Source organism: Aspergillus pseudodeflectus, assembly GCF_044049435.1.
Source record: "Aspergillus pseudodeflectus strain CBS 756.74 chromosome Unknown BJX68scaffold_19, whole genome shotgun sequence".
Lineage (NCBI taxonomy): Eukaryota > Fungi > Ascomycota > Eurotiomycetes > Eurotiales > Aspergillaceae > Aspergillus > Aspergillus pseudodeflectus.
The window spans coordinates 489,113-505,310 of NW_027263795.1; the positions used below are offsets into that span (position 1 = coordinate 489,113).

General features: G+C 50.7%; 5 protein-coding genes across 5 annotated transcripts; 2 read left to right on the top strand and 3 right to left on the bottom strand.

Moving 5' to 3' along the window:
* Positions 1–220: 220 nt before the first annotated feature.
* atgI (autophagy protein ATG9) lies at positions 221–3,510 on the bottom strand. Its single transcript, XM_071040073.1, has 2 exons — positions 2,463–3,510; positions 221–2,411 (listed from the first exon to the last, which is right to left on the bottom strand). The coding sequence occupies exons 1-2, from the start codon at positions 3,176–3,178 to the stop codon at positions 281–283; spliced, it is 2,847 nt and encodes a 948-aa protein (XP_070899613.1). The 5' UTR covers positions 3,179–3,510; the 3' UTR covers positions 221–280.
* Positions 3,511–5,878: 2,368 nt separating this feature from the next.
* BJX68DRAFT_76353 (GTPase-activating protein BUD2) lies at positions 5,879–10,312 on the top strand. The gene is made up of 2 exons (XM_071049728.1): positions 5,879–9,078; positions 9,126–10,312. The coding sequence occupies exons 1-2, from the start codon at positions 6,264–6,266 to the stop codon at positions 10,082–10,084; spliced, it is 3,774 nt and encodes a 1,257-aa protein (XP_070899614.1). The 5' UTR covers positions 5,879–6,263; the 3' UTR covers positions 10,085–10,312.
* A 467-nt stretch (positions 10,313–10,779) lies between these two features.
* On the bottom strand, positions 10,780–12,764 carry BJX68DRAFT_236775 (WD domain protein). Its single transcript, XM_071040074.1, has 3 exons — positions 12,126–12,764; positions 11,251–12,070; positions 10,780–11,192 (listed from the first exon to the last, which is right to left on the bottom strand). The coding sequence occupies exons 1-3, from the start codon at positions 12,658–12,660 to the stop codon at positions 10,973–10,975; spliced, it is 1,575 nt and encodes a 524-aa protein (XP_070899615.1). The 5' UTR covers positions 12,661–12,764; the 3' UTR covers positions 10,780–10,972.
* Positions 12,765–12,849: 85 nt separating this feature from the next.
* On the top strand, positions 12,850–15,076 carry BJX68DRAFT_76378 (uncharacterized protein). Its single transcript, XM_071049729.1, has one exon. The coding sequence runs from the start codon at positions 12,888–12,890 to the stop codon at positions 14,478–14,480; it is 1,593 nt and encodes a 530-aa protein (XP_070899616.1). The 5' UTR covers positions 12,850–12,887; the 3' UTR covers positions 14,481–15,076.
* Positions 14,740–15,639, bottom strand: BJX68DRAFT_266539 (uncharacterized protein; the record flags this gene model as incomplete). Its single annotated transcript, XM_071045527.1, has 2 exons — positions 14,740–15,072; positions 15,124–15,639. The coding sequence occupies 2 exons, from the start codon at positions 15,637–15,639 to the stop codon at positions 14,740–14,742; spliced, it is 849 nt and encodes a 282-aa protein (XP_070899617.1).
* Positions 15,640–16,198: the final 559 nt, after the last annotated feature.

Here is a 16,198-nt window from a genome sequence, read left to right on the forward strand (position 1 = left end):
CAGGTGCCTGGAGCCATCATGGATGGAGTACGTGGAGACACAATTACGGAGCACAGAACCGCCGTGTCCTCAGTAGTGCTTCGTCTTGCTTTCAGCAACTTTCTAGAAATTCCTATTGGGCTCATAATCCCATATACCGTATATAAGGAGGATATACTACAAGCCTCTGCTTTCTGGATCTTGTATCACGCTCTCACCAACATCTTTGGAGTACAACAAATTGACCGTGAATAGATATATTTGTCTTAATTCTTGGTGCTTCCATATCCAAACGTATCATTTACAGACCTACGGCTGCACGAGGCCGATTATCCTTGTTCGCTTTCTGAAACTGCTGTATCAGCCCTAGAACCCCGGCACCCTTTACAATAGCATCTACATTTTCGCCATCTGGGTCCTCCTCGTCTTCTTCTGTCTCGCCAGCCAGATTATCTCGCCAGGAGTCTTCCAGGTTGCTATCGCCGGGACCTACACCACCACTCGATCCAGAAGTCACATGCAGTGGCCTTGTCCGTAATATTGAAGTAGGCCTGTGCGTAGCTAGAATCGATTCATCATTATCATCGGCAACCGACTCGGATACTGGTGGCGGCGGAGGACGAGCAGGGCGGTGGCGTTGGTGGGTTGTGATTCGATTCGCATTTCGGAACCCTGACGATGATGGCTGATGATGCGGATCGAGGAGCATTGAGGGAGCAGGCGACGAAGCATCGCCCGCGGGAGGAAGCCCAAACCGGCCGGCACCAAGCATCGATTGTTGGCCAGCAACAGCAGGGGCCGGCCTGGCGCGAGACTGTGAAATGTCGTATCGTTCTCCAATGTTGCCCATTCCAGCTAGTGATGGAGACCCAAGTGAGGGAAAAGTGGGCGGGGGATGGAATTGGCGCTTGTTTGGATGATTAGTGCGCGGACCTCCGCCATAGTTATCCAGAAACCCGTAATAAGATGCAAGCATTTTGCCATCCTTTGTGGAAAAGTAGTCGGCGCGTGGGTCCTGTCTCGTGCTGCGGTTGCTGTGCTCTTGCGGAATAACATTTGAGCCCTTCTTGAAATCAAAGACTGCAAAAGAGCAGAGGTAGCCCATGCCATCGACGTGGACAGTGAATTCTCGGAAGAAATCAATCACGCGTTCACTGCATTTGGGCAGGCTGAACCACAGAATAAAGGGAGTGAATATCATGCTCAAAATCTCCTCCAAGAAGATGACAATCTTCATCTGATAGCATACGGCGAATTCCTTTCGGACGCCATCGCTGTGTAGTCTTCCTTTCCAATGGCTTGGGCAGTAATGAGTAAAGTTGATGACCTCGAGAAGGGCATACTCCGGGTCGAATACGTCTGTCTCCTCGGGAACCATTCCTCTGGTGAAAGCCCAAATCGATCCAAAGACACCCAGGTAGAAGAGGACCGTTCTATCGTGCGTCAACTCGAAGCCTAGAAACAATTCTGGGTCGATAATGGATGCCAGAGCCAAGACAGACGTGAGCGCGCCAGAAACAAAGGCCACAAAGCCAGCAACCTGGACGGTTTTGTCTTTGGGAAATTGATCCACATAGCGGGTCGCAAACGGATATGACATGTTGATGCGCCGTTCAAAGAGATGCCACAGCTCATTGAACTCGCGAAACTGCCATTCAGCGAGTGGCGTATACTGCCGCGAGGAGATTTGGCCAGGGTTCTTCTTGTATTCGTTGAAATAGCGGAAGAAATAATGCATCATAAAGTAGACGACGATAAAAGGCGCTACAAATATGTTCATAATCCCGGCAAACATGAAGCGTCGTCGCAAGCCATCACTTAGGGCTTTTCGATGGGTATCTTTCAGGAACAGCGTGCGTACTTGACCTTGCTCGTTGAAAACATAGTCCATGATGCACAAGTTGATATTCCATTCCAGGGTTCGGGAGAACAGTTGCCTGTTTCTCAGGAATGGCACCGGAAGTGTGAGATCTAAGATGTCCTTGTTGACCAATGCAATCAGATAATTCTCTTTCCGCATTAACCGATTAGCGATATCGTGAGCGTCCATTCGTTGTTTCGATTGGCTGCCCATGAATTTGCGGTGCTTTGCTGATATCGCACCAGCGGTGGCGGGATTTGAGTCTCGCAGGGTCATAAGTCGGCTAACGACTTCCTGCCAGGAAATTGTCTGTATTTCTGCATCGGTAATATTGAGCAAATAATGGTAGAAATCGTGCATGTTCTTGAGTCGCCTGATGTCCAGCAGGCATTGGAAAACCTTCCAAATCCAGAAAAGGCAAAATAGCCAAAGTAAAAACGTAGAGGACAAGGACATGTTCTTAGTACACTGCTGGAGCAGGATTTCATCTAGTTTTTTACTCCCGCGGACTTGAGGATAATTGATGCAGTTCAGAAGAAAAGTACTAAATCCGATGACGAATGCGAAGGTCCTGCAGATCGTTAGCAGATATCATCCTGATTTGTTGAAAAGGTAGACGTACAGAAGACTTAATGCTCGGTTTAGCAGAATGGACCAAATCCCGTTTCCGAGAAAGTATGTATACACATCCTTCAAGAAGTTATCAAGGTTCTCGACATTTGCCCACATCCACATAGCCTTTTCTTTCGGGTCTATCATGGCCATGTTGGGATGGCCGGCAGACCACAAGCCCTTTGGACGACTTCGCCGGCGCAAGTCATTTGGTGGCCGATCCCATCGAACGTGCTCGCGGCGGGGAGAAGGAGTGGAGCGTCGTACTGGATCGGATAAGTGGTTTGAGGGCGGGGGAGGCAAGCGAGCTTTGAGGTCGTGGTCATCCTGATGGCCCTCCATTAAAAGCGAAGCTGGTACGTCGTCATCGTGGTCATCGTCATTATCATCATCTTCGGCAGGTTGCATCCATCGCGGATTGCTCGATTTACGGCGGCGAGGACCAGAGTTTTCCGCGATCTCTTGCGGGTCCCTCTGTGTGCTTTGCATAGTAAGAAATGTATCGTGAGGGCTCGACAACTCCTCTCTCGTGGCGTCGGCCATCGCATCCACAAGCTCGCGATCGCTGAATCGATCCCTTGGGTCAACGTCGCCGTCAAATGCCAGACCTGCACGCTCTTCGACATCAGAGCCATCCGAGTTGTCATCATGTTGCCGGATCGTTTCGTAAACGGATGCAGGTCCATTCGGAGGGAGGAATCGAGAGAGAACGTTGGAGGCCATCATCTTGGTCTAAAGTCCTGGGGGGACGCTCCTATTATCAGCGCACACAGGCAAAGTCATTAGTGAAAAGAACTGCCTATAAGCCAGGTTGATCCCTCAAAAGGTGGCCAAAGCGAGCGGACAGATGTTCTAGCTTTGAAAGAAAGTTGGCGGTAATTCCTGGAGAACGATAAGGAGCTGAATCCTGAGGTAAATTGCAGGCGAAATGATAATGAGAAAGGATGTCTGTCTCGCTAATAGAAATGATATGCTGCCTATAGATTTCTCGTAGTCGTAGATGACCGCCAGCGGCAACTGATGACCAGTCTCGATCTCATGACATTGATTGAAGCTCAGGAGCCGCAAGACCGCCAGGAATGATGCAAGGCGGTCACCTGTCGGGATCCTGGGGTTTTTGGCGCCTGAGGCATGAATCACAGTCAGTCATGTGACTGGGATAGGCCATCAATGTGTGCAGAGCAAAGTGTCTTACAGTGAGCATATCAGTAGTAAGGAGCTACGTATTGGTAAAGGAATCGTTCGTGATACTAGTTCATCACTTATAGAGTCTTTTCCGAGGCTCATTTGTTTAAGAACGAGAGATGCGAGTCACTGACGACACGAGTCAGATTGTGGGAGCAACCCACCAATAAACTCAGGCAATCAAATTGGACTTTGGGTCGCGCGGGGGCGCTTTCGTCCACGTAGTTTATCTGATTGATCGTGCTACTCCGCAACTGCTCCATAGGTAGTTTCTTGCTGCCGTGGCTGAAAGCCGAAATCGGATCAAGATTCTTCAAAATCTTGGAGCAATACCTACTGCACGCTCATCTTGAGAAGCGCATATATGATGAGGAACATCAGGTTTCTGGTTAGCTTTATCACTAGGCACGGCGTGCGGAATGCGAGACAGCCTCCGCGTTAGTTGTATATCCCAGAGTCTAGCCGTCTGCATATGGCGAGTCAGGGAGTTCTAGTCTGCAACAGCAGTATGTTGTAGATAGAAACGGAATATGATTTGCAATCCATCTACGTACCCACTGCGAAGGAGACTGAATGAATCAGTATTCAACCCGGAAACCCATAACCTGAATCAACCTTGCGGCAGACCTACCCAGTGTCAGGATTGGTTGAGTGGGTAGTCTTCGTTGTGATTGCTCGTTGAAATGTCCACTCTCGTCCCGCGATGACCTGCAGAGCGCAAACTACAAAGCATTATTTATACTTACCGAGTAGCTGTTCCAACTTCCAATCTTGGACAGTGTGGCATGGATCAATCTGTCTCAATCGGCGGCACTCAAGCTTGTCTCATGCCCTGCATGGTAACAGATGAAGTAGCAGCATTCAGCTGAAGCCTTCCGTCTGCACATTCTGTTCTCCGAGGATGTTCGGGAAGAAGGAAGGACGTGCGGAACAGCGGCAAAGGGAGGGGATTCTCTTCCTCTTAAAATCGGAGTCAAGACGTGGGAGGTTTCTGCAGAAGAGTGGGTGTGATTCGACCATGAACAGGAGCGGAAAGGGTCTGAATGCAAAGTGGGCTCCAATAAGAGCAGTATATCAACTCTCTCGACACACCGACTCAGTCCTGGATTCCTGCTTTGCAGTATCGTCAATCACGCCGTTAACGATTCATAATCTGTCTGGTTGCGCTGCTGCGACCACCGGGTCGAGATCCCTTACCAGGCATCTCCCGATTGTCTGCACTCCGAGACTCTGAATGAAGCGAATTGAGTTCATGGAATTGTGGCCATCTATCGTTGTGGACTAGCTGGGGACAAACTTCACCCATTGCCATTCCTGTGGATCTCGTCATCAAAGGCCTGAACCCAACACTAACCATCCAGTTCGTATCCCACTGTTATGCTGACAGCTCTTGAGTGAGAGATGATCGACTCCTGTCAGCTTGAGCAGCATGAAGGAAAGGTATGAAGACTTGCAGAGAGGTGTATCCGTACACGAGGAACAGAAAAACAGAAAACAATACTGTGGCTCTTCGATAGTGGAATAAGGGATACTGGAAGTGGAGTGCCTGATATCGTTCGAGAAGACGGCAGACGAGGAGTCTATGGGGTGTGCTGAAGCCTGAGTCGCTGACTCTGAGGTCCCCTCTTTTGCCTCTGCTATACCGTGACAAGCAATTAGTAGTGTCGCTATCTTCGGTTCGCCTTTCGCCCAACATCATCTCTCCATCGCATCTCACTCACCCTCTTTCTCCTTCTCTCCTCTCCCCGCTTCGCTCGCTTACCCGACAACCGAAACCTCCTGTTGTACAAACAGAGGGAGGAATCTTAAAGTACCAAGATCTCCAGGAAAACTAGTACTTGAACATTCCCCCCCGGCATTTCGTCTTGACGTGGGATCTGCAGCTTTCCAAACCCGCGCCATCAGGACGAAATTAAAATCAATCGATTGGTCGCTCCCTCTACAGTCAAACCAATTGATCTCGTACATCGTCCTTTTTTAGCAGAGAAGACCAGAACTCCTGCGGATAGAGTAGAGCACCGAGTATGGCGTTTCCCTCCCCATCTACTAAGTCCAATGATATCACGCTGTCGGGCTGTTGAACCAGACTCTGGCGCTGGCCGGCTGTCGTGCTTCCGTACCACTTTTTCTGCTCCTCCACATTCTTCCCCTCCCCAAGAAGCTAACCCGCTCAAACCAGAACACCAACACCACAATGTTAAATTGACCGTTCAAGACCGACGCCTACCGCCCTATTTCTGACTATACAATCTGTCGCCCATCGAATCACACGTCGTTAACGTTCGCCTTCTGCTCACCTCCTCCCTCTCCTAACCCGACGCCCCCCTGAAACCCACAGTGCTCCCGGTGGTCCGTGTCGTTTCTTCAGCTCTCGCCTGTACCCTTTGACACGCCCGGCCTCGACCGAATGTGCGACTCTACAGTTTCCCCCCTATCCGGACTCCATGCGTTCATCTAGCGATCCATTGGACGACCAAGGCTCTCAATTGTTCGAGGTCGGTTGCGCAGTGTGTTGGATCCCAGCCTGCCGCTGCAAGGTAACATAACCAGGTCATTATCGATATATGTACGTCCGCCCGCCTGCGTCTCACTATAGCGACTTCGCCGGAAGCGTCACTGGGTAGACATGGAGTCGGAAAGCTCGAATGGGCACAAGCGAAACTCGGTGCATCAGGGAGCATACAGCCGGCCAGTGGAACGTCGGCCGAGCAAAAAGTCCTCCTCCAAGGACCGCCACGGCATGGTATATCCGGATAGCTTCAGGGAAACGACCATTAGAACCGTGACGCCCGATTCTACTGAACCCGGGAACCATTCGCCTCTGTCTGAAGTGGAGTATCTCCCTTCAAGCGCTGCCCCGTCCCCTCGTGCTACCGCCCGGACCAGAGCCCCCGATCGAGAATCTCGACGCGATTTCAATTTATATTACTCGACCGGGGACGAAGATGAGATTCCGTCGGAATTGAAGAGCCAACGCGCGCGGTCCCGCACGACCACCTTGGATGACCAGCGAAGCGATATATCTTCAAGCTCCTTTATCACCAGGACACGAAACCGCTTGGGCTCGATCAACACTACTCCCCAGCCAAAGACGCCGGAGGAACAAGCTGCATCTTCCATTGGGTTTCCGTCAATACAATCTCCCACATATTTTGTTCGAACACCGAGCCGCCAGCGGTTGAGCAGGTCTCCTGGAAGCTCAGCGTTAGTCCCAAGTCATCCCGGTTCATCATTGTCAAATACGGATGCCTCAAAAGTGCTGCAGCTCATGAAGACGACGTGCGGGAGGATGCATGGGATTCTTTCTTTTCGGACATCTTCCACGACTGCCTGGACTTCAGGTTACTGTGCAATCAATGTCGCTATGGGAAGCTTGATATATCAAGCTAAAGGCGAACCCGCTCTGGCAAAGACTCTCATACCGGATCTACGTGGTTGTCAAGTCCGGTCTCTCGTCGATCCCGATACTCGAGCCAATTATCTCAGTGTATCAACGTTCACTTCGGGCCTTGGAGTGGAATTACGGCCCCATGTAAGCGAAACTTTCGATTCATGGCTTGCGGCTCTGTTATGTTGGCAGCCAATACGCCCTAAAGGCGTGCAGAATAAGATGACAAAGCCGCAGTCCGTCACAATAAGCGATCGTCGCTTGGTGGACCGCCGGAGAAATTCAGAAAGCACTGTCCAAAAGGACGCCGCTATTATTAAAGTGGGCAAGATGCTCCTTTGGGACCGACCAAGCGCCTCTGGTGTGCGACCGTCCTCCGAACGCAGAATCTCAACATTTCGCCAGCAGCGCGCTTTGTCCTCGTCCTGGCAAAAGGTCAGCTGTACGCTGCAGGAGAACGGCGCATTTAGGCTTTTTACTGAGACGGATATCACCCTAGTCGCATACATCCAGCTATCTCAACTCTCCCGCTGTGCAATACAGCAGCTAGAATCCTCTGTCCTAGAGGACGAGTTTTGCATCGCGATATACCCACAATATGCAGCGCATTCTGCGTCTGGTTTGACTCGCCCAATTTATCTTGCATTAGAGAGCCGTGTCCTTTTTGAAGTCTGGTTTGTGCTTCTTCGCGCCTTCACGACACCGGAGCTATATGGCCCCGCCAATACAACTGAAGATGAGACCGTGAAAACACCAAGTTCAATTGATACGAACAGAGATACACTTGCAGACATGTTCAGAATCGAGAGGTTGCTCACTATCAAGGTTACAGAGGCGAAGTTATTCGGCCAAGGTTCGGAAGAGACGCCAAGGAGTCGGAAGCAATCTCGTTCTCATTACACCCCATCTACAACTGTTGCAGTTAATGATTATTACACAGAGATACTTTTGGATGGAGAGGTCCGAGCAAAAACGGCGATCAAATACCGCACCGCGAACCCGTTCTGGCGAGAAGATTTCACGTTCAATGACCTTCCTCCTGTGTTATCTCAGGCCTCTATCAGGGTGAAGACTCTCAACCCAGCGCAACGTGATTGGTCACTGGTAGCACATGGTGCATATGCCTTGAATCAGGATACAAATCCAATGCGGATATTAGACGATGTCGAAGTATCTTCGCACGATGCCATGTACGGCAGGGTAGATATCCGACTGGACGATCTTGAACCGAGTGTAGAGGCCGAGAAGTGGTGGCCGATACTGGATGATAGGGACCAGTGTGTTGGTGAGATGTTGATGAGGGTTCGGATGGATGAGACGGTTGTCCTCATGTCTCACGAGTACACACCAATGTCCGAGGTTTTGCACTCGTTCGCCAACGGTCTCACCGTGAACATGGCCCAAATCCTGTCTTCCGAACTCAACTTGTTGTCCGAGGCGCTCTTGAACATCTATCAGGTCTCTGGAAGTACGGTTGAATGGATATCAGCGCTTGTTGAAGATGAGATTGACGGTATCCACAAAGAATCGACAGCTAACAGACTAAGATATACAACTCGTTTGCATTCCAACAACTCGCAAGAGTCTGGCCAGGATCGCGAGGTGCTGGTGCGCGACCTTGGGCGTACTGCGACAGTCGAGGCGAATCTTCTCTTTCGGGGAAATTCACTTCTCACCAAGGCACTTGATTACCACATGCGCCGCTTAGGAAAAGAATATCTGGAGGAAACCATTGGAGAGCGGCTCCACGAGATTGATGACACAGACCCGGAATGCGAAGTCGATCCTTCTCGTATACATCGGTCCGACGATCTTGAGCGCAACTGGAAAAACCTTGTCAGTTTGACAACTAGTGTTTGGAGGTCTATAGCTGGATCTGCATCACGATGTCCTGCGGAGTTACGACTCATCTTTCGGCATATCAGAGCCTGTGCTGATGATCGTTACGGGGATTTCCTTCGTTCAGTCACGTACAGTAGTGTCTCTGGCTTTCTCTTCCTTCGCTTCTTTTGTCCTGCAATCCTGAACCCCAAGTTGTTCGGAATGCTCAAAGGTATACCTACTCCATGTTATATACTCTACATTCTAACTATATGACAGATCATCCCCGTCCCCGCGCCCAACGCACTCTGACCCTAATTGCCAAAGCCCTGCAAGGCTTGGCCAATATGACGACGTTTGGGAGCAAGGAGCCTTGGATGGAGCCGATGAACAAGTTTCTTGTCAGCCATCGGTCTGAGTTTAGGGAATTTGTTGATTCAATCTGCGCAATCCCTGCCGACCGCCCAGCACCCATTGTCACGCCCTCCTATGCCACGCCAATTCAAATCCTTGGCCGCCTACCCGCGCCATCACGCGAAGGTTTCCCTAGCCTTCCTTTCCTGATTGACCATGCACGAAGCTTTGCCAACTTGATTCGAATATGGCTCGAGGTTGCGCCCGCCAGACTCTCAGCGCTGGAAGAAGTCGACCCCGCGATCCAGAAATTCCACGAGTTGGCGGTCCGTCTACAACAACGAACCAAGGAATGTCTAAGTAGGGCGGAACAAGCAGAACGTCCCAACGGTAATTTGGAAATAAAGTGGGAAGAACTTGTCGATAACCTGGAGCGTTCCACGATACATGCCGAAATCCCATCCAAGCCTGCCACCCCGGCTCCGGAGGCCGTCTCTGCATCTCTAACCGGAAGCCATCGCAACTCTATCGGATACTTTACCTCTCGCCCTTCTCTACCCCGCCGATCTACTGACTATGGCCCCGAGGGTGATGAAGAGACTCCACCCAGTTCGTCATCCGCAACCTGGGACCAGACCAGGGTACCCTTCTCGATCCCAAGATGGTCTGAACCTCGGGATAGTACTGGGAGCTCGAAAAACTCGTCGACCTATTCTCTTGAGTATCCCGACGCTGCCAAGTCCCGCCGATCCAGTATTACTAGGGAGACCACGAGCAAATACAGGGCTTTCTTCGACTTTGTGCCTGCGCCATCCAGGCGCAAAGGCAAGGACCGTGAAACTAGCCAGCAGCAGTCACGTGAAGAGTTGCGAAACGAATTCTGATCCAATACAAATGATTTCCCATGTGCGGTAAACTACGTGTGCATGGACCCTGTTCCAGGGTTCAATGATCGACAGGCGCGCGCGGCTTCATTAATCTATCAACCCAGTGACACTATGCTGCGGCTTAACCTATACACCCCCTACCGAGCCTGGTGCAACAGAATACAGACGAGCTCGGGGCCGGCCTCTACTCTGGTCCTGTCCAATGTTTTGTATAACAGGAAGAGCTTTACACGAGCCAAATTGTGGCATCTTCGGGTGTATATGCTTCACCACTTCTTGATCTCTCTTTTCTCTCCCTCACCTCTCACCCTCTTCATACCTGCTCACGAATAACGCTCTTCCCTTTCTCTGCCTTTTTCACTTTTTCTTGAATAGCATTTTCTCATGGTGTTGATACCCACTGGCAGTTGTGATGGCTGTTTCTTCCTCTGTGTGAGGATCGGGAGTTACCCCTAGCAATGAGTCACTAGCAGACAGAGCAGACTTTCTGTTTGCGCATTGCACATGGGGCTGTTGTCTTTAGATATGCTGTGTAAATAGTCTACGAGCTTTTCTTCTGTCGGCATAGATGAAATGAGCATGCGATTTTGATGGTTAGACACTTCTGTGGTTGGTCTTGATCTTTCACATTTCCGTAAAGTGTAGCTATTGGACAAGATGGTTAAGGACGTCGTAAGACGCAAGGTTCAATTGGCACTGCCTCATATTAGACTGAAGAAATGACTGTTGTAGCAAAGGTGGGATAGGCAGGTATATTGATGATACACTAGAGGGTACAATAGATCAGAGGCTCTAACTCCAAAAACGAACGAACGCAATAATCCCACCAAGATTGGATTTACTAAAGGTCGGAAGATGAAGATAATAGGAAAGAGACAGAGATTGCTACATCCACAAGCAGATCTTCCCGCTCGCTGTGCCACCAGCAACCCAATTCTTGCTCCTGTGGAATACCGCAACGGCTGGAACTGCAGTAATCCCTTCGCCTCCAAGTTGAGCGAGCTGGTCTCCCGAGCCACTGTAGATGTCGACAAAGCGATTCATGTTTCCGATACAAAAGCGCTGTATGGGCGATTGTGGGTTAAGTTGCCATTGAGGACGGAGGCTAATCATTACATGTTAGTAAGACCGATGAACGAGGGTAGAATGGAGGAGCGACATACATGGTAACCCATCGGCCCGTTTGACAGTTATGTCTTACAACGGTATCAGGCTTCATTTGCGAGTCATCCAGGGTGTGCCCTGGTTTCCAAGTAGATATACCTCGAGCACTAAAGTCGTATATCTTCAAGGTGTCATCGTAGGATGACGTTGCTATCTGTCCCGCACTGTTGAAGGCGGCATGTGAGACTGATAGGCGGCTCGTGTGTTCGCCGATTGAGGCAGGATCAGTATGTGAGAGCTTGCGGAGATCCCAGAGGCGCATTGTGCGGTCGAGACTGGCGGTAGCAAAGTAATGCGGATGTGTCTGGTAAAGTGAGAAACCGCCAATTTTCTTTTCGGATAACTGCCAGGTCGCGACCGAGCTTTGTCGCTTGGTACGCATGTCGTACCGACCAAATGCGCCATCTAAAGTTGTCCAATAAATGGTATTTGGATCATCCGCTGCCATGTCGATGCCGGATACTGGGACGTCCTCTGAAGTGGATTCTGGAGCATACTTTTCCACCGATGAAGTCTTCTCAAGATCCATTTCGCGGATGGAGCTGTCGTAGCTCGCGGTATACAGATGTGTAGGTTTGGAAGGGTGTATGGTCATTGAGCTGATTGTGCGCGTGTGTGGCTTGAGGGTAACAAGAACAGGGTCGGGATCATCGTCGTCGTCGTCGTCGTCTTCTTCGTTCTTCAAGGCGGATACAGGCTTCTCCTGTGAGCCATCTAGGATTCCGAGGTGACCCAATTTATCTCCAGCAAAGATTAATGGCTTCGCTTCCGATGGATGAAATGTCATCGAATATATTCTCTCCGGGGTAAGTTTGATACCTATGTGCGCCTCGTGGTCAGCGTCAAATTCGTATAGAGATAAAGAGGTTCATACGGTTAGGTTCCCAAGCTTCCCACAGACTCAGACCACTCATCTCCTTCCGAACGGCCTTGAGATCCTTATCCGTTGTGGACTTGATGTCCTCATCTCCAAAAGTTCGCTGGTATGGCACAGCGACCCCCTTTGTAATCACGTCCACTCCAATCAAGGCGTCTCCGTCCAGCTTTTGGCCTGAAACAAATATGTCGTTCAGGGAGAATGGGTCTGACTTGCGGACCCTCTTTGCCCTCTGCTCCTCCTGCCTGCGATCATACTCCTCATCCGCTTTCCGCTTCGCGACCTCGCTATCCGCCGCAATGCCTCGAAGCCGGGATGAAGTGCGGCGCGGAAGTGGCGATTCTTCCTTCTTCACTTTGGGCGCAGGCTTCTTCTTCTTGGACTTTGATTGATCGCCGGATGGTCCTTTGGGCTTTGACGGGAACAGTCCTGCTGATTGCGCGTCCAGACTGAGCTTCTTGAGAAGCGCATCGCGCTCCGCGATGTTTGCGAGACGCTGCTTCTCAAATTCAGAGAGTTCCTCACTAACCATGATGAAGAAGACAATATGTCCAAGCAGTGGGTGACATAAATACTAGCAATCGGTAGGAATGAGGATTGGAGGATTTGCCATCTTCGCCTCGTGGGCATCGCGGGTTTCAGAGATAACGCGTTGCAGGCAGCCACGTGGTCACGTGTGTAGTGCCTTGGCCGAAATTGATTTTTTGTTTGTCGTCGGCGAAAAAAACTGATCTCCGACTCGGAATCTCCACAGACAAGATGACCTTTTCGCGGCGCATAACTTGGACCTGGCTGGCCCAGGTCCAGGAAACACGCCATTCTCTTGTCCCGTTTCTCTATCAAACCCGCACACTCACCACCTCGCCGCGCTTCTTGCGACTCCAGTCCCAACCCTATTCGCAATATTCACCCTTTGAGTCCGCAAAGACCGGGGCAGAAAATGACAGCTCATCCGGACCAACTCATGAGAACAACTTTAACTTGCCGAGCGAGCCTGTTCCAGCTATTCGAACCAGTTTTATCAAAAAGAAAGCAGCCTCTGTGGCCGCGCGTAGAAAAGCTCGCAAAGGACTGGCAGCGGATCCGACGAACAAGTCAGTGGAGCAATATCTAAGGCCTGTTGTGAAAGTCGAACCGCTTGCGACGACGATCGAACCTAAGATGACCACTGACGAGACACGAACGTTGGCATCCCTCTTTCAGCAGCTCGAAGAGGATACCGGTGTGGATGCAAAGTCGGTTATGGAAGGAGACTACTTGGATTACGATGGGGTGTCGATGGCGGATCGGAATCCCATGCAAGAAATCTATTCAATTTTCGATGCCGCCATGCAAGATGCAAATATGCGGCTGAACAACTCGGGCGTCTCAGAGGGTCCGACGTCCGAGGCCAAGATACATTCACAGACGGAAATCATGGATGCTGTGGAGCCCGGAAATACTTCTAGCTCTTTACATTCTGACAGCGAGGGGTTTGAGCGGCCGGGGATGTCCAAAGAGTATAAGGAGTTTGAGAAATTCGAGGGCTTCGAAGATTCCGGAGGGCTCGAGGTAGAGGCACCTTCCCACAGAAAGGGTAAAGGCAAATTTAACCTCAAGTTGCTCAAAGAGACTATCAACCGGGAAGGGTTGAAGATTGAGTCGGCCCTCTGTCGCGCGGCTGAGGATAAGCAACAGGGAGAAATTCGAATTTGGAAGATATGCAAGGAGAGTATATTCTCAATGATACAACACCTTGAACCAGATGGGAACCGGGAGGCCACCTCGTCTATGCTTGATGAGCTCGAGTTTCCCGGTAGACGCGAGCTCGGTGATCAATCCAAAACTGACACCACTCCCATCCTGGATGTCCCACCGTTTATCCCCATCGAGGCTGTCGTCACTGAGCTCTATCCCAGGATGCTCCTCTCGACATTCCGCCTCTTGAACCTCCACTTTCCCCAGTCTTCGTTGATTGCGCAGTTCCGGTCCACCATTAACTCTCTCGGTCGCGAGTCTGCTGTACTTGGTAGCTCCATGGAGCTGTACAACGAGTTGATTTACTTCTACTGGCGTGGTCGCCACGATATTCCTGAGGTGCTGTCCGTCTTACGCGAGATGGAAGTGCTGGGGCTCTCCCCAAACAAGCTTACCCTGCTTCTCCTTAAATCGATCTCGGCGCAGCGAAAGAAGGATTTGGAATCGCTGAAACTATCTGATGCTGGTCGATTGTGGTGGGACCTACCGCAAAACCGCAAAGCCATGCGCGACTTGGATGGAGAAGGTGGCTGGATTGAACAGGTGAGAGAGCAGTTGGAATTCCAGACCCGCCGCGAGAGAGAACGATCCCGAACGCTATGGGGGCAGGTATAAAATCAGACATATACTGCTCCCTATTTGCCTTTCCGGCCCCGTACCATATAGATGTACACAACATGGTGGACAAGAATCACACAACTCATAGATAAATTAATACACTGACGCATTCAAAGACTAGACCGCGGTCCCAGAATGCGTATGAAGAGGAAGTTACTACTCCATAGTATACATGTACACCATTCAATAATCATACAGCAGAACCACCTTCTGGGTAAACCCGTGCTCAATAATCACGCAGACTATTCAGCAATAATCAAATCTTCAACCCCCAACTCCTCCCCAGTCCAACCGCCGTGGACCCCATAAATCCCAAACACTGCTTCGCCCCGGTAAGCTTATCGCCGATCGCCTTGCTATCCTCAATCCGCCGCGTGACAAAGGCCTCTGTGGCCGCGAGATCGGGGCTCGAGTCTCGAGTCATGACTACCTCGGAAGAGGCATAGATTGCAGAAACAGAGAGACGCTTCGTGTACCAGGATGCGTCGACGGAGGTATCGCCCGCCAGGTGGAGGATGTCGGAGGAAAGGGCGTGGAGTTCGGAAAGGGAGAGGGGGATGTGCGATGGAAGGGACATGAGCGCCAGGGCCTGATGCTGTTAGTATCGATCTTCTTGCTTCTGAGGAGGAGAAAGACGTACGTCCTGCCACTGATGCTTGATCTCGGTGTTCATTCTTAAACGTTCCATAATCAACTTTCGAGTCTTCTCCTCAACGGAGACCAAGTTGGAGTCTGTAGACTTCAAAAGACCATTCTGCTCGACCGCTGCGCGGAGGAGGCCGCGGCGACTCGCGAGCCAGAAGAGGATGAGGTCGAATTCGCCGCGTGGGAGGAGCTGAATGGAGACATCTAGGAAGCCTGTGTCTCGGGCACCGAGGGTGAGGGCGTCTCGTGTAAAGCCGTGCGTGGGGACATGCCTGAGGGCTGCGGTGAGAATCGTTGTTTGAGAGTTTGTGTATTCGTGTGGTGGGGGGTCGGGGTGGTGCTGGGAGTGATAGAGGCGGTGTTGGCGGCTCGGGAGATCGCGAGATGGTTGGCGGAGTTGGTTGGGGACGGCGGATTTCGACGGGATTAGTGATATGCGAGGGGAGCGGCAGAAAGAGTATAGGATCGAATTGCGACAGGAGCGCAGTGGACGGAGGAGCGGACGTGCCATGTTGATTATTGGTGGTTGACCCCAGGCCGTTGTAACGGATATGGAGCACCGCCTGGGAGATGGGACGAAATTTGGGCGGACTACTCTGTACAAGCGGTGGTCCGAGCGGAGCCAAGGATTGTGCCTCAACGCGGTAACTCGAAGACAATTCTAGAGACAGTACACTATATGTAGGGGTTTCTCCTCTTTCACTTGGTCTCATTCTTCTGGTTACTGGTTGTGTAGGTTACGCTAGCTGAAGTTTAATTGGGATACTGTCCACGAGATTAAAAGGACCTTTTATGTATTGTCGCAAAGGAATAAGAAAGACCACAGCCAGGACGATATGAAGCTAATAGGAATGTCGAAAGAACCTCGACGATACCAGGGGGTCTTCAAGGCCGGTCTAACTAAGTAAAGGGCTTAAGTGAAGGTTCAACAGGTTCAAGTAGAGAGGTTCGAGCAGCAGGACCTGCTTAATCCAAGTTCACCAGATGTTGCAAAGGAAGGGGAAGGATATTGAAGTAATAATGTGCATAAACTACCAGTATAGTGATACAATACTCCGTAGGTAATTGTT

Excerpts from the sequence above, each read along its gene's own strand:
- atgI (XM_071040073.1), bottom strand. The coding sequence starts at position 3,178 with ATGATGGCCTCCAACGTTCTCTCTCGATTCCTCCCTCCGAATGGACCT. Across the intron at positions 2,412-2,462 it reads AACCGAGCATTAAGTCTTCT|GACCTTCGCATTCGTCATCG; the intron begins GTACGTCTACCT and ends AACGATCTGCAG.
- BJX68DRAFT_76353 (XM_071049728.1), top strand. The coding sequence starts at position 6,264 with ATGGAGTCGGAAAGCTCGAATGGGCACAAGCGAAACTCGGTGCATCAG. Across the intron at positions 9,079-9,125 it reads GTTGTTCGGAATGCTCAAAG|ATCATCCCCGTCCCCGCGCC; the intron begins GTATACCTACTC and ends ACTATATGACAG.
- BJX68DRAFT_236775 (XM_071040074.1), bottom strand. The coding sequence starts at position 12,660 with ATGGTTAGTGAGGAACTCTCTGAATTTGAGAAGCAGCGTCTCGCAAAC. Across the intron at positions 12,071-12,125 it reads GGAAGCTTGGGAACCTAACC|GTATCAAACTTACCCCGGAG; the intron begins GTATGAACCTCT and ends AGGCGCACATAG. Across the intron at positions 11,193-11,250 it reads ACGGGCCGATGGGTTACCAT|CCTCCGTCCTCAATGGCAAC; the intron begins GTATGTCGCTCC and ends TGTAATGATTAG.
- BJX68DRAFT_76378 (XM_071049729.1), top strand. The coding sequence starts at position 12,888 with ATGACCTTTTCGCGGCGCATAACTTGGACCTGGCTGGCCCAGGTCCAG.